Here is a 15278-nt window from a genome sequence, read left to right on the forward strand (position 1 = left end):
CCCATCCTTCAGCCACAAAAGGCGGGTAGAGGCTGGAAACAGAAGAGAAATAAAACAAAATCTCTTCTCTCTCCGGCCAGCGGCCAGCAGGGAGCGCTGGTGCCATAGGCGGTATCACAGCCAAGCTGCTCCACCTCCTCTGGGCTCTATAACTGCTACGAGCCAGGCGCACTGAGATTGTCCCTGCTGGGAACCCGTAGTTGCCTCGACGTTGCTGAGCAACGGGAAAATGGGCGGGATTTGCCTGCGCGTTAGTGCGCGCACCCTCCCAGACGGAAGCGGAAGTGTCGGTGGCCGGCGAGTAAGAAGGGCTTGTTCCTGGAGTGGAGATGGCGGCCCTTGCTCCGCTCCCCCCGCTGCCCCCGCTGCCTCTACAGTTTAAGAGCATACAGCATCATCTGAGGACGGCTCAGGAGCATGACAAGCGGGACCCTGTGGTGGCCTATTACTGTGAGTCTTTCCGAGTCGCCGCGGCCCTACTTACCCTCCGGGGCCCACACACCACCCCCTGGTTCTTGAGGCAGGCCCCGCTTCCCTAGCTTTAGATCTGAGCTTTGACCTCTGACCTGCCCTGGGAATCCCTTGGGGCCCCTCCCTCCTCAGGGATCTCCACCTTCTCTCCGCCCCCTTGAAGGCCCCAGAAAGGCTAAACTTCAAAAGGACCATGGTGTCTACGACCTACCCAGTCTTGTGCTTAAATATTTTTAAACAGAATACTTGGACTCATGAACTCTGGAACACACTGTTCTAAGGGTTTTTTTCTGCGTGTACACACAAGAGGCTCTTATCGCCACCAGGGAATCCTGATAATAACCTGGGTAGCTAAGTAATTGAGTTGGAGCTAAAACGAAGGTAAGTGTCCCAAAAACAGTAGTGATGTGGACAAAAGGAAGATAGACTAGTTGAAACTATAGTAATAAGTGCACGTGAATTAGGACAACATGCAAGCGCATTCAAAAATTCATAAATGGAGAGTAGCTGCTACAAAACAAGCACTTGGATTTGTCCATTCCCCCTTCTGCATTCAAACTACCCTGTCCCACCAATGAGAATTTATAGTCTTGATTTTGAATAATACCTGGGATTGAGACATTTGGTAGCAATAGTCTTGCTTTGGTTGACTGTGATGCTTATAATCTACAGGTGATGAAAAACACAGATTAAATTTGTTGACACTTTTTTCTTTGCAGTGAAGAGAGTAGATTCGGTAAACTTTATTTCATATTCCATACTCTAATGTTGTTGCAAATAAAACACGTGACTAAGCAACTATAAAGCTTCTGAAAAGGATTTTTAGCCTTGAGAAGCTCAATATAATGTGTCCTCTATTGTGGATGTTATAAGATTAGCTAAAAAATGGTCCACTGTCATCCCTGCCATACTCCAGGTAACCCCATTTTCATTTCTCAAATTGCAAGCCTCTTTCAAACCTCCACGTTCTTCACTGTCTTGGACCTTCTTCCTTTATTCTCCAATTGGCAAACTCCTTATGATTCAGGGTCTAACTCAAATGTCACCACTTCTGTGGGCAGTAAGTTGATTACTCTCAAGGCTTTACCTCAGCTTGTTCAAATCGTAGCAGCATTTTTCCATTATACTTGTTTTTGAGGTTCCTTAAGTAGGGACTGTTAGTCTTTCATTCAGCTTGTATTTATTAAGATTCTACCTGTATGAGCATTACCAGGAATTGTGACTACAGTTCCTGCATTCATGGAATTTACATACTATGGGGTGGGGAGATTAAGCAATAAAATGAGTATATTATATAGAATATTAGAAGGTTACAAAGAAAAATAAAGCAGGGAAAGTATAGGGAGTACCAGGAGTAGGGTGGTAGGAAGTGAGGAAGGGATTTCATTTTTAGACTGGTCAGGGAGAGCTTCACTGGGTTCACATCTGAGCAAGACTTGAAAGGAGTGAAAGGCAGGCTTTGCATCACCGGGGAAAGAGTACTCTCCATAGAGGGGGTACACAAAAAAAGCACAAAAGTCTTGCTTGAAAGAGGATCAAGGTGACCATTGTAACTGGAGTGATGGAGCAAGGAGAAAAACGATGTGATTAAAGTCAAAGAGGTTATCTCTTATAACAATGAAATAGGAACCCTTGATTCTGTGTAAAACTAATCCCTGTTTATGGGTTCTGTATTATATACCTTTGTGACTGCCCAGAGACCCTTTATTTCCCATGTCATTATCTTCCCTCTTTTGCTGTTTCTTTCTAAACTTGCCCTAGTTTCCTTTATTTAAAAACTAAAAGGAGCTCTCACTGTGACATTCCCCTAAAGTTGCAGTCCTGTCTGCCCAGCCTCAAAGATAAGCTTGAAATAATTGTCTGTAGTTGTCTTTACATCCTTATCTAATAGAACTTTTTCAGCCCATTGTGGTCTGGTTTTCATGCCCATTATTTCACTGTAATTGCTCTCAGCAGGGTCATGAACAAACATTTTTATTGCTAAATCCAGGTGACACTTGAAAAATATTTTTGTTATGAAACATATGCATGTTAAAGAACATATATAATGTATGTAAGGAACAGTAAAATGAATGCTAATGTACTCACCATATTTGCTGCTATTAGACTTATATTTTTGCTGATCTGATGAGTGTGAAATGATGTCTCATTCGAGTGAAATTTGCAATTCACTGAGCCTTAATAAAGTTGAGCATCTTTTCATATTTTAATTAACCATTTGTGATTTCCTTTTGAAATACCTATTTATTGCTTTTGACCGTTTTTCTATTTCATTGTCTTTTCTTAATAATCTAGCTACTGATCCATTGGTATATGCGTTGTGATTGTCTTCTCCAAGTTTATAGTTTGATTTTCACTTGATTTATGAAATCCTTTGATGTGCAAAAGTTTTTAATTTTAAAATATGGCCAATTTATTAATCTCTTCCTTATGGTTCATGTTCTGATTTTCTAGGCCTTGATTTCTTTTTGTGTACCTTATTTGGCACTTTGGCTTCCTGAGTTTGTAGGTTGGTGTCTTTCATTAAATTTAGAAAATTTTCTACTATCATCTGTTCAAGTACTGCTTCTCTGCTATCTCTATTCTCTCCTGCAGTTTTAATTAGGTATGTGTTGCATTTTTCTCCTTTAGCTTCTTTGTCTCTTAATGCTTTCATAGTTTGTATTCATTTTCTTTCTGTGCTACATTCTGTATAATTTCTTTAGGTCTGTGTTCACCTCCACATATCCTATTGTAGAACCCATCTGTTGAGTTTCTATTTCCATTTTTTATTTCTAGATGTTCTCATTTTGTTTTTAAATCAGCTAGCCATTTCTGATAATCTTTTGTTAACTGTGTTTTTAAAACACTCTTCTTTAAATGCTTTAAAAAATATTTACGTTTATATGTGCTGTCTGATAATTCCTGTGCATGTTATATTTTAGGTGTGATTCTGCTGTCTAACAGAAGATGGCTCATGATGACTTTTTTCCTTGTAATTTATGCTCTAGATGTACTAAACCAGTGCTCTTCAAACTTCAGTATGCAAATAATTCTATGGGAATCATTTTCACAGTTCTCAACTTCTGTATGTTTCTTTCCTGACAAAGTTCCTTTGGTCAAGGTAGCAAAGTAGTATGCTTCTTCCTTTTTTTTAAATCATATCCTGTTCTCAGTTGCCCTTCTCCTACTTTAAAGAAGAAGGACATACTCTGATGCCTCATTAGCATTTTTATGGTGTATTGCCCTGGAGAAGAAGGTGGAAAATACTCCAGGGTGTCCAGAAAAAAGGGACAGTTCAAATAAATTACTGGTATTAGTGAAACCTCAATTAAGGTATTAGGTAGAGCTTCCTATCTTTCTCTGTCTTATTTGGAAGAACACCAGTCAGAGCAAAGAGTAAGCTTTTATTTTAAAATGCTGGGCATGAGAAAGAAAGGATGTCAAAGGAACATTCTAACATATAACTTTTTATAAGGGGAGCGGTCAGGAATGAAACTCAGAAGAAGAAGGAATTGTTCTTAGCTATTAGCAGCCATTGTTTGGTCATTTTGGATTTTATCCCGAGAAATGCAGAGGGACAGTGTGCGACCAAGATCAAGTGCAAGATGGTGTGGAGAGGGTTAGCTGTGGGAACAAGGACATGAACGTACCACAGTGGAAACGTCTCTGTATTTCAGAGTCTCTTACACTTGTATGTATATATATTAAGGGTAACATCTCATGTTCAAAATTGGCCTGTGTTGAGGTGTTCTGAAGTTTCAAAATGGTAAGAGTTTTCATTATATGACCTTACCTTTTTGTTCTCTGTTCCTTACTAAAGTGTCATTCCGGAGGTAAGAAACAAAAGGGAAATGCTGAAGTGGGGCAGTGCCTTATTTCATCCAAGTCACAAGCTCATGTAAAGGTCTGTAGGATATCAAAATTTTAGAATTAGAATTCAGAAATGAGATGGGGCTTGCGGGGACATGTTAACATATTTATTCGAATTAGAGAAGTCATGTTTTTCTGAAAAAAGTAAACCTCCAGTGGCTGATTGGTTTGGCTTTAACAGCTGGTTTTGCCATTTATGTAAAATGGTGGACATTCTCCTTAAATGAGGTAAATCTTTAGCTCTGAAGTGTTTTGTTTTTTCAGAAATACATTTAAAACAAGTGACAAAATTAAAATACTAAAAAATTTTTTTTCCTGCCAGCAGATGTTGAAATGAACAGTATTTCCATTTTCCCAATCCTGTGTCACTGTCTTAGGATAAAAAGAAGCCTTTGAAAGAAAATGATGAGTCTTTATAAGATCTTTTCTGAATACTTCACAGGAATTGAGAGAATGAATACTCTAATGATGGGGTGACAGATTCTTTTCTAGTCTTAAAACAAATTTTCAGGAAGACCTAATTAAAATGTCAGCTAAGAGAGATTATTAACAATATTATTTGATGATAAGTGATGATGTGGTTTTTAGCCTATAACCCAGAAGGAATTTAAAGAATTCAGTGATTTTGCTGTGACAGAGCTTCCATTCACATCTGCTGCTTTATATGAATGAATTTTCTCCCTTGTTAAATTCATAAAAATGAACGTAGGAATAGAACCAATACTCTACCCTGGTTCATTATGAGGATAAATCATATTAATTCATAGATAGGCAGTTTAACTCATTATTTGATGCATTTCCAAGAAAATTGTAATATTTATACTTAATGATTATTAAAATAAATAATCATGTTGTCCTGATCAATTATACATAATAATAATTGCCAAAATTCAATTCCAGAAGAAATATTTTAACACATAGTAGCTTCGCTCACAGGAAATTTTGTCAAAATTTCAATTTTTATATCCTTTCTGTTGCAGAGCAGTATGATAGGATAATCAAGTAGGACTTTTGAGCATACAAATACATTTTTTATAATAAAATTCTATAAGATAAGTAAATAGAAATACAGGTTAAAAGAAAATACACAGTATTTCTGACTCTTAAAAAAGCTATTTGTATCTTAAAATAGATTATAATAGATATCAAATTACTATGGTATTTACAGTTGAAAGAGTGATATAATTTTTAGATGTCAATATTTGATGTAGTACAGAAATTACATTTTTTTACCTGTTTAAACTTCTGATGAAAAGTGGTAGATGTCAACTGAAAAATGTGTGAAGGGATACATTTCTATAAACTTAGAGCAAACAAAAATACTCTAAATTCCTAGAGCAACGAAGAATTTTTTGTGAGAAAAAAATTCAAGATTATTTTGCTAAAGTACTTGCTGATTTATAAAAGTTCCATATTCTCTTATTTCTGAGGCTTTATATATGTTGCTCTCTGCTTGGAATCCCCTCTGACTTCCTCTTAATCTAATTTATGCTTACGGACTCAGTACTTTTTGCAGATTGGTTTTCCTGACCTCATAGAATGGTCTAGAAATTGTTTCACATATGTCCCTCATCTTGATCACATTGTGTTATAACACTGTTATCTTTCTGTCTCCTGGATTCTCCTGGAGGACAGGGATTGATACCTTTTTTTCACCTGGCACATAATTGGCATTCATAAATATTTAATGAATGCCATTGTTCTAAATATTACGAATATTTCGTTCTTACTAGAATGTAAGCTCTGTGAGAGCAAGAAGTATGTCTTAGTTGAATCTCTTAACTCCTAATACAGTACCTAAGCCATGGTGGATAATTGTAAATTATGTAATTTACATGTAATATCTGTTGATTGAATAAATGAACTATACGGTAATTCTTAGTTTTTTCATATGCTCTTACTACAGTAAGGAAACGTAATGAAAAGAATTTCAAAACACAGTATTTTATGACTTGTGGGTATTAGATTAAGTCATAGATATGTCATAGGATGTGCCCATTGTGCCTCCTCCTTTCCAGTATTTTGTGATTTCCAAAAATGATTTCTATCTGGCCTTAATGGGAATTAAACATTTCTAAATTGTTTGATCTTTTATTTTTAAGTCAGGAATGAGTGTTGAAACACCATAGATCAAATTATTTTTTGACTAATATGCTTAGTGTTTACTTCTCTGAACCTTTTAATGTAGTAACTAATAACAAATTATTAAATTTACTCATATTTGGAACATCTCCTCATTCCTGGAAAGAATCCTATTAGATTTTTTTTCATTAAACTTTTTATTTTGAGATAATTGTAGATCCACATACAGTTGTGAGAAATAATACAGAAGATCCTGTGTGCCTTTTACCCATTGTGCCCCAATGGTAATATCTTGCAAAATTATAGTACAGTATCACAACCAGAATATTGACATTGACACAACCCACTAATCTGATTCAGACTTCCGTAGTTTTCCACGTATTCATTTACGTGTGCGTGTGTTTTTAGTTCTAAATAGTTTTGTCAGGTGTAGGTTCATGTATCCATCACCGTAGTGAAGATAGAGAGCAGTTTCCTAAGAAGAATCCTTCATGTTACCCTGTTACAGCCAGAACTTTATGTTTTGGGGGGAAGTTATTTTTTATATTTGTCAATTTACATTTTAAAAAATTAGACTTGAGCTAATGTTGATGTATTAAAGTTTTCTAGAATATCTTTCATATCTGTCAGATTTTCAAATTTATTAGTTAAAAATTACAAATTTAACCTTCCCATCCTTTCCTCATACCTGTCACAATCAGCCAGTCATCAAACATTTAAAATTTTACTTATCTCCTTAGTTTCTCTGATATCATCCCCTCACCTTACATCTAAGCTATTGACATAGCTTCCTACCTTCTACTTCAAGCAGGTAATCCCTGTTGCTACTAAAAAGTTCTGCTTTAAATGCTTAGGGGAAAAAATGCAGAATAAAAGAATGATAAAGTTAACTAAACATTTAGGAATTGTATGTGACACAAACAGTACAATTAATTTATAAAAACATTGCATTAGGAAAAAATATTTCCAATAGATGAGAGACAAAGATGAGAGATCCAAGATCCAATAGATGAGAGCCAATATCCCTGATATATGAAACACTCATATAAATCCATTTAAAAAAAAACAAAACTAAGATCCCCATAGATAAATGGACAAAGAATATGTATGTACTACTAAAGGAGAGAATACTAGTTATTAACATTCAGGTAAGTTAAAATGGCATACCTTTTTTGGACTATAAAGTTATCACTCAGTGCAAATGAGTATATGGTGAAATTTTCATTGATGTGGCTGTGTGAGTTGATTCATAGTTTTAGAAAGCATTTTGTCAGAGTGTATGGAATTGTAAAACTATCTGATGTTCAGTAATTCCAGTTTTGAAAAGCTTGTGCTTAGGAAATAATCACTAATATATTAAGAACTTTATGCAGAATTCTCTGAATGATTATTTATACATTTGTGGCAAGCTCAAAACAACCTAAATATATATCATTGTGGAAATGGTTAAGTAAGTTATGGTATATCCATTAGATAGAAAGTGATGTAATCATTTAAAAATTAGAAAGCATCTTTTGAAACATGGGAGAAAATTGATATAAAAATACAGGATATAAAATTATATATATACTACGATTTGAACTTTCTTATATGTACATACATACATACACTTGGAGAAGAAATTGTGGCTTTTAGGTTTATATATGGTTTTCTTTTGATTGTCTTTTTTTTAATGTTTTCTATTCTGTAAGTGGGCATGTCCCATAAATACTAAAAAACAAAAGCTTTATTGAAAGCAAAAATTTTTGTAAAGGTACTTGTGGTAGCTCCATCTGACTATCAGAAAAAATATAAGTGCCTTTAGGAACCACTTATGATTTGAACACGGCATCATCTTTTGTAGTTTTAATCAAACTGAATTTCATTCCGTTTCTAGAACCTTACTGGCTTTCTGTTGTCTCCAAGCTTTCCAACATTGTTCTCTCTCCCTTGGTACCTCTTCCCTTCCCTGCCATCCCCGCTTCATTTTTATCCTTTGGATACTAGCTTGAATGTCACTTTTTCTGGGAGACCTTCTCTTAAACTCCCTAGTTTTAAGGTGCATCATCTCTGTGTCCTCATTATGCCTTGTATGGCTTTACCTAATTGCTTTTCATTTGCCTATTTTGTCTTCTAGGTGGTAAACTTAAGAAGACTGCACGCTGCTGGGAGCTCTTTATTCATTTACTGTACCAGGTAGTGCTAGGTCACTAGACATATTTACACAATAAAGAATAGGTGCTCCAAAAATGTTAAATTGATCTGAATTTTAAGGCAGCTATAGTCCCTACAGGGAATTATGGCCTTATAGCTGTCACTGAATAAAGAGGCCAGATAACTAACATTTATGTAGCTCTTGGCATTAATAACAATACTTTTCTTCAGAGCATCGGATTTGAACCTTATAGTTATCCTGGTCCTTTTATTAGTAAGTGATGGAGCCAGGACCTGAATGACAGATTCTAGATGAGAAATGGTTATATGTAAAATTGTTGATAGTAGGTAGTAATTAGAATACCACTTACAGAGTGAAGGTAAAGGGACTAGTTAAATTGGTGAAAAAGAAAGGGGGAGCCAATGCAGTAATCTGGAAGATTCCTAATAAGTGGAAGGTAGAAATGGAGGACAGGCTTGATGTTATTAACATATCTCTGAGCTCTGTTATGTCTCTTTTTTTTTTTCCTCAATGAAGCCAGAAAATACTTGAGTCTCTACTAAACATGGGCACCATATGATAACTATTTTGATTCTGTGAAGTTTGGTGTTGTGGATAAAGCTAAAAGTAGAAAGATTCCTTCCTTTTAAATTTGCTTAAGTAACTAAATACATAAAGTTTCAAGTTTATTTTTTTAGAGTTTCCTCTAGGGGGTGATATTGTACAGTTAATAGACATTCAGTAAAAGTGTACAAGTGTTCTTTCGGAGTCATGTTTATATGATCATAGGACAATTAAATGTAGTTTTCAGGAAGTTGTAAATACAAATGGTATATTTCATATACAAGATGTTATAAGATGCACAAGTGTAAATTTTTACTTTAGTTTAAAGGCCGAAAAATATTGGATTTTTTGCTTCATGGTGGATATTAGGATTAATAATCAGTTGCCTGTTATTTTTTTGTTGTTACACAGAAATCGGATTTTTTTAATGACAGATAAGCTTAACTAAGCCAGTGAAGATAAGCAGTGGCTTTTTTTTCTTTTTGCTGATTTCTGAATCTGTAACAATTAATTTGAGCCCATAGTCCTCTTACCTAAGTACTTATCATTTTTTATTATAAGCTGACTCGGGATACTTTACTTTAGCAATGACAGGTTAATAAATACGCACAGAAAGTTGGACTACTGGCTTATCCATTAGTACTCCATTCTTTTTGTTTTTGCAAACATATATGCAGACATTTTATATCGTAAAATAGTCATTTTAATAATTACTCCTTTTTTTTTTTTTTTTTTTGTGGTACGCCTGTCACTGTTGTGGCCTCTCCTGTTGCGGAGCACAGGCTCCGGGTGCGCAGGCTCAGCAGCCATGGCTCACGGGCCCAGCCGCTCCGCGGCATGTGGGATCTTCCCGGACTGGGGCACGAACCCGTGTCCCCTGCATCGGCAAGTGGACTCTCAACCACTGCGCCACCAGGGAAGCCCAATAATTACTCCTTTTTTGAGTAAAGTAAATCAGTTTGGTTTTAGACTCTTTCAACCTGTTTCTAAGGTTGAGGGGACAGGATCAGTGTGGTCAAGTAACTTGTCCTTATCTGTCATTGTCTTATGTTTGGCACCCATGCAAGTTTAAATCATCTTTGATAAGATTCTTTTTTTTTTAATGACAATTATGATTGTTCAAAGTGAAAGCTTACATCCTCTTGAGCAGCACAGGTTTCAGTGCTTGATAAATTCTCACTTTCATTCAATTCATCATGTATTTTTCTGTGGCTTGTCCAGGTTTTTTGGTTTTTAGGTGTTTTTTAATCCCAGTTGTTTCTCTTTGGAAACACTTTGGAGTCCATTGTACCTCCACTGTGGGCTTATTAGATATTCCTCTTTGTTTTAGTATTTTTAATGGTTGCTCTAGCATTTACAGTAACTTATCACAGTCTACTATCATATAACACCTCACATATAAGTTAAGAACTTCACTTTCTTTTCTCCTGTCCTTTGCCTGTAGTTGTTATGTGTTTTATTTATACATATACCATAAACCCTAGAATATATTTTTTAACCATCCTTTTTAAAAAGATTCATAAAATGAGGAAATATAATTTTTAATATATTCCCACATAATTACCATTTTTAGCACTCTTCATTCCTTTGTGTAGATTGTTTTAAATCTGGTATCATTTTCTTTCCTGTTGAAAAGTTTATCATTTCTTTTGTAGGATTGCCACCAATTCTTTCAGCTTCTCTTTTGTGAAACAAGCATTTATTTCATTCTCATTTTTGAAAGATATTTTTGCTGGTTAAAAATTTTAATTTGTCAATTGTATTTGCCACACCTCCCCACCTTTGGAGGGGAGGATTCCAATTACATGTATGTTAGAGCACTTGGTGTTTTCCCACACCTCACTGAAACTCCGGTTTTGTGTTTGTTTTTGTTTCTCTTTTCAATCCTTTTTCTCCCTGCTTTAAGTAGTTCCTATTGCTATGTTCTGAATTTCACTAATTTTTTCTTTTATGGTGTCTAAACTACTGTTAATCCTGTCCAGTAAATTTTTTATTTCAGATAGTGTATTTTTCATCTCTGGATGGTCCATTTGTGTTCCTTTGTGTATGTTCTGTTTCTCTCTGCATTTTATTCATGGTTTCCATTAAATATACTTTATAATAGTTCCCCAGTATTTTAATGTCATCGTCTGCTATTTCCATTATTTTGTCATTGTTTTATCTTATCTTATTGTTTTATCTTATGTTCACATTCTTCTGCTATTGCCGTCATTAGTCATTCTTGATTGGTTGCAGGGCAGAGTGAATTTTAAGTTCTTGAATGTCTGTTCTTGAAGGGATTTAATGTGACCAACAGTTAAGTTAATTGCTGTTCAGTTAGATTCTTTTGTGCTTTATTTTGTTTGTTTTTAGCTTTGGGGAGCAGGTCTAAAGTAGCCTTTGCTTTAGGGACAGGTTAACCCTATCACTAAAGCATATCCCTTTGGGGGTCTCTACTGAATATCCTGGGTAAGCATCTGGGGCTCTCCACTCCTTCTGGTTGGAACTTGAATACATCCCAGCCCTGTGTGTGCTCTGGGGACAGTCCAGCTCACAGTTTCTGCTCATTCTTTGGCCGTGTGGAGTTTTCTCCTTCACATGCACTATGGTTGGGTTCTCCTGAGCCTCAAGTTTACCCCTATACAGATTTCTGGATTTCTTTTCTTCATAGCTTCATCCTCTTCAGAACTCTGCCCCTCAACTTACAGCTGCCTCAGTCTCCGTGAACTCCAGTCTGTTTTCTCAACTCAGCTAGAGGACTGTGCTCTGCTTTGGACTCCCCTCCTACTCCTTAGACTGGGATGTACCTCCAGGCAGAATGTTAGGCTGATATTGGTGTCACCTCATATGTTTCCTTTCTTCAGATGTCTTGGTCTTACCATGTTTCCATTGTCTGAAAACTTGTTTTGTATATTTTGTCTAGTTTTTTTGTTGTTTACAGTGGGATAGCAAATCTCACTACTCCATGTGGTCAGAATTAGAATCTGTGTTCTCATTTTAGTAATCAAATCATCACTTAGTGTTCGCTAAGTACCAGCATGGTCTTTTAGTAGGAATTCAGAAATAGCTAGCTTTTTCTTAAAGCTACTGTATTATGACAGAAGCTCTAAAAAATTTGTTTAAGAAGGAATGAGTGAAGTAAATACCCTTTATTAATATATATTCATTCATACTTTGTTTTTATTCCTTGATTTGGAAGTCCATTCACAAAAGATAATAAAATCCCTGCTTTCACAAAAGCAGGGATTTATAATATACTTATGAGTAGAGTAATATATTTAGTTCTCTTTATTGGAATAAAATTTGCTTTTATACATCAGTGTATAGCATAATGATTCCTATTTGAGTGCTACATTAATTTAACCTATTAACTCATAACTCTTCACAATTGCTTTTATATACCTTTTGTGTGCTTATATCATGCATTTCATATTTTTAGGTTTCTCATGTATAAGCAAGGGTGTGTTAGAATGTTAATGTTTAGATTTAATGTTCATACCTTCAGGATTAGTAAATGTTTGTCTCCTAAATGTTTCACATTAAAGTTAGGTTGGAAAGTATTTAATCCTTTTGCAAATATGTCTCATTACTCATCTTCAAATAATATTTATTCATAAAAATAAACATTTCCTTGATGAAATAAATCAAATATATTTTCTTATACATGATTCTAGCTACATATTTATTCTGTTTCAGTCGGCAGCTTTCCATGTTAGACATTAATTTTTTGTCGTACTGCTGCTGCTACAATGAATTACTTGTCCTGAACAGAGTTCTGTGTGAAAGTGATGCTTTTTTCCATCCATTATGAAAAAGATCTTTTGGTGTATTTATTAATTTTCATAAGTAGGTTTAATGTCTTTTCACTTTTATTAATATTAGAAAGTGTATCTTGTGATACAACTTAAGAATTGTAAACCATGTAAGATATTCAAAAATGTAAGAGGCCAACTTTTATCCTAAATCTTTCCGGGTCTGAGATGATTCTTTCCAGTCCTTCATTTAAAGGTGTTGCTTTATAATAATGTCCTATAATTGCGAAAACTGAATATGCATGTAAGCCAAGAAAAAAATGCATGTACGTGAAACCATTAAACTATATTGTCATTAAACTATATTTTGAGTACTAGCCATTTGTATTAAGGTTAACTTTTAAAGAACAAGAAGCTGACATTTGTTTATATTTGTGTTGTGAGGGAGATTGATGATGGTTGTGGTGATAGTGAATTGGGAATAATTTGATTTTTGTTTCAAAGGAGATACAGATAATCTTCATTGCTTGGTAGCAAGAAAGTGCTGATTAATTTTATGCATGTTTGCTTAATGGGCTCTTACCTATGCTGGATAGCCATTTATGCCCATAGTTGGTCCACTAGGTAGCTAACTACACTCCATAGATGGTAGGATTCATATATTGTTCACTACTTTGATAAAGTAAGGAGAAAGACCTCCTAGGGGAATGAAACTGTCAGTACTGTATTTCCTCACATTATTGTGTTATTGTGTTGACTAATAGTATATATAGATAGCGAGTAATTAATTAATGTCTACTAAATTTTCTGTGTGTGTGTTTGGGTGAGGTTTTGTTTGAAAGATGTTTGAAAAAGTCATTTGAGAGGTTGGGAAGATAAGGAAATCCGTCTTACACAATTAATATAAAATGTCTTCAGAGAATGGAGAAAACAGGAGAGAAGATGGTAAACAAAATAGAGAACTTTAATATTTTCAAACCAACTGTTTCACATTGGATGCAAAATGTTGGCACATCATAAAAATATGGATGTTTAAACAACTGTAGCTTGTGCTCAGTTTATAGTGATAGAAAGTGTATTTTACTTTGGTCGAATAAATAATACTGAAATATTCAATTATAAAAAAAGGTATTAAGCTCATTTGAGGTTGATAATTATGGTATTTATAGTGATGCTGATCTGCCAGTGGTCTCTGTTGCTAGTATGTAGGCATAGGAAGAGAGGATAGTTGGGCTTATATATGAGTGTGCTTTTGCCAGAGGAATGTAATAAAAAGATTCAGGGATAGGAGATAGGACAATAAAGTTCAAGAAAAATCTGTCATAAAATCAAAGCTGGTTGCAGAGGGAAGTTAAAGGAGAAAAGACTGGTTGTAATGAAGAAGTAGGGCAACACCAGTGAACTGGAAGCCTGTTGTAACAAGCAGAGTTTAAAATTGGAAGAAAAGGAGTTATGCTTAGAGTGAGTGATTGATATACTGATATTGACAGTACAGCACTTTGAGATGGTAATTTAGTTATGGGGTGACTGGCATGTAAAGGAGAGTATGTACAGTTATTGGAGATCATTGTTGATAAGAATTGAGAACACAGCACTCACTGTATGCATAAGAAATAGATTTGCTTTTTCATCACAGAAAATTCAAAATTACAATTGCTAAGTAAAATAAGGATTTATTCCCTCATTTAAAGGAAAGTCTGATGTTGGCAGTACCCAGCGCTAGTGTGCCAATTCCATGAAGTCATCAGGGACTCAAGCTCTTTCTAATTTCAAGTCTACAAACTAGCACGATTACCAAGGTTGCCTTGTGGTCCAAGATATCTGCTAGAGTTTCAGTCATCCCATTTCTATTCTTGGCAGCAGGGAAGAGAAAGGGGAAGGAGTTAGTAAGGTCCTTTCCTGCTGTCATTCCCCCTTTTAAGGTCCAGAAGTCTCTCCCAACAATTTCTGGTTATATGATATTTGTCTTCGGTAATAACATGGCCGTATTTTACTTTGAGGAATACTGGGAAATATACTATTTTGGCTAGCTACATTACAGCTCCCTAATAATGTGTAGGGATCTAGTTTGTAAAGAACACGGGGAGAAAGGATGCAGGTAGACAGCTAGCAGTCTTTGCCAGAAGTATTGATTATCCATGTGAACAGCGAAAGTTTGAAGATGGTGGAAAGACAAGGAGAGACCCTGAGGTCCATGGGCAATTACAAGCATAACAATCCAATGGAAGAGAGTGGATGAGCCCTAGACCAGCGTATTTAGAAAACATTGAGAGAATACTGTAATAGTGGGATGCAAAGAGAAAACCAATCATACCTGCCAATTCTCTTTTTCAATTCTTTTACACACTAGAAGGAATGTAAGAGAATTAAAACTCATTACTTGAGAGGACTGCAAATAAAATTATTTCTTCAAGTGACATTCAGGTTTTAATTAAGACAAAGAG

General features: G+C 35.3%; 1 protein-coding gene across 2 annotated transcripts in view; it reads left to right on the plus strand.

The window, feature by feature from the left end:
- The first annotated feature begins 304 nt into the window (after positions 1-304).
- Positions 305-15278, plus strand: part of VTA1 (vesicle trafficking 1) — a 67182-nt gene continuing 52208 nt past the window's right edge. Inside the window, exons 1-2 of one of the 2 annotated variants that reach the window (XM_079938944.1) lie at positions 326-450; positions 713-852. Coding sequence is in view for 1 of the 2 variants with exons in the window: in XM_079938943.1 (XP_079795069.1) it covers positions 330-450 (121 nt within the window). In the remaining variant the exon portion in view is untranslated. Of the gene's footprint in view, positions 451-712; positions 853-15278 lie in introns of both variants that reach the window. The other variant, XM_079938943.1, reaches the window with a different exon arrangement.

Source organism: Stenella coeruleoalba (genome assembly GCF_951394435.1).
Source record: "Stenella coeruleoalba genome assembly, chromosome: 12".
Lineage (NCBI taxonomy): Eukaryota > Metazoa > Chordata > Mammalia > Artiodactyla > Delphinidae > Stenella > Stenella coeruleoalba.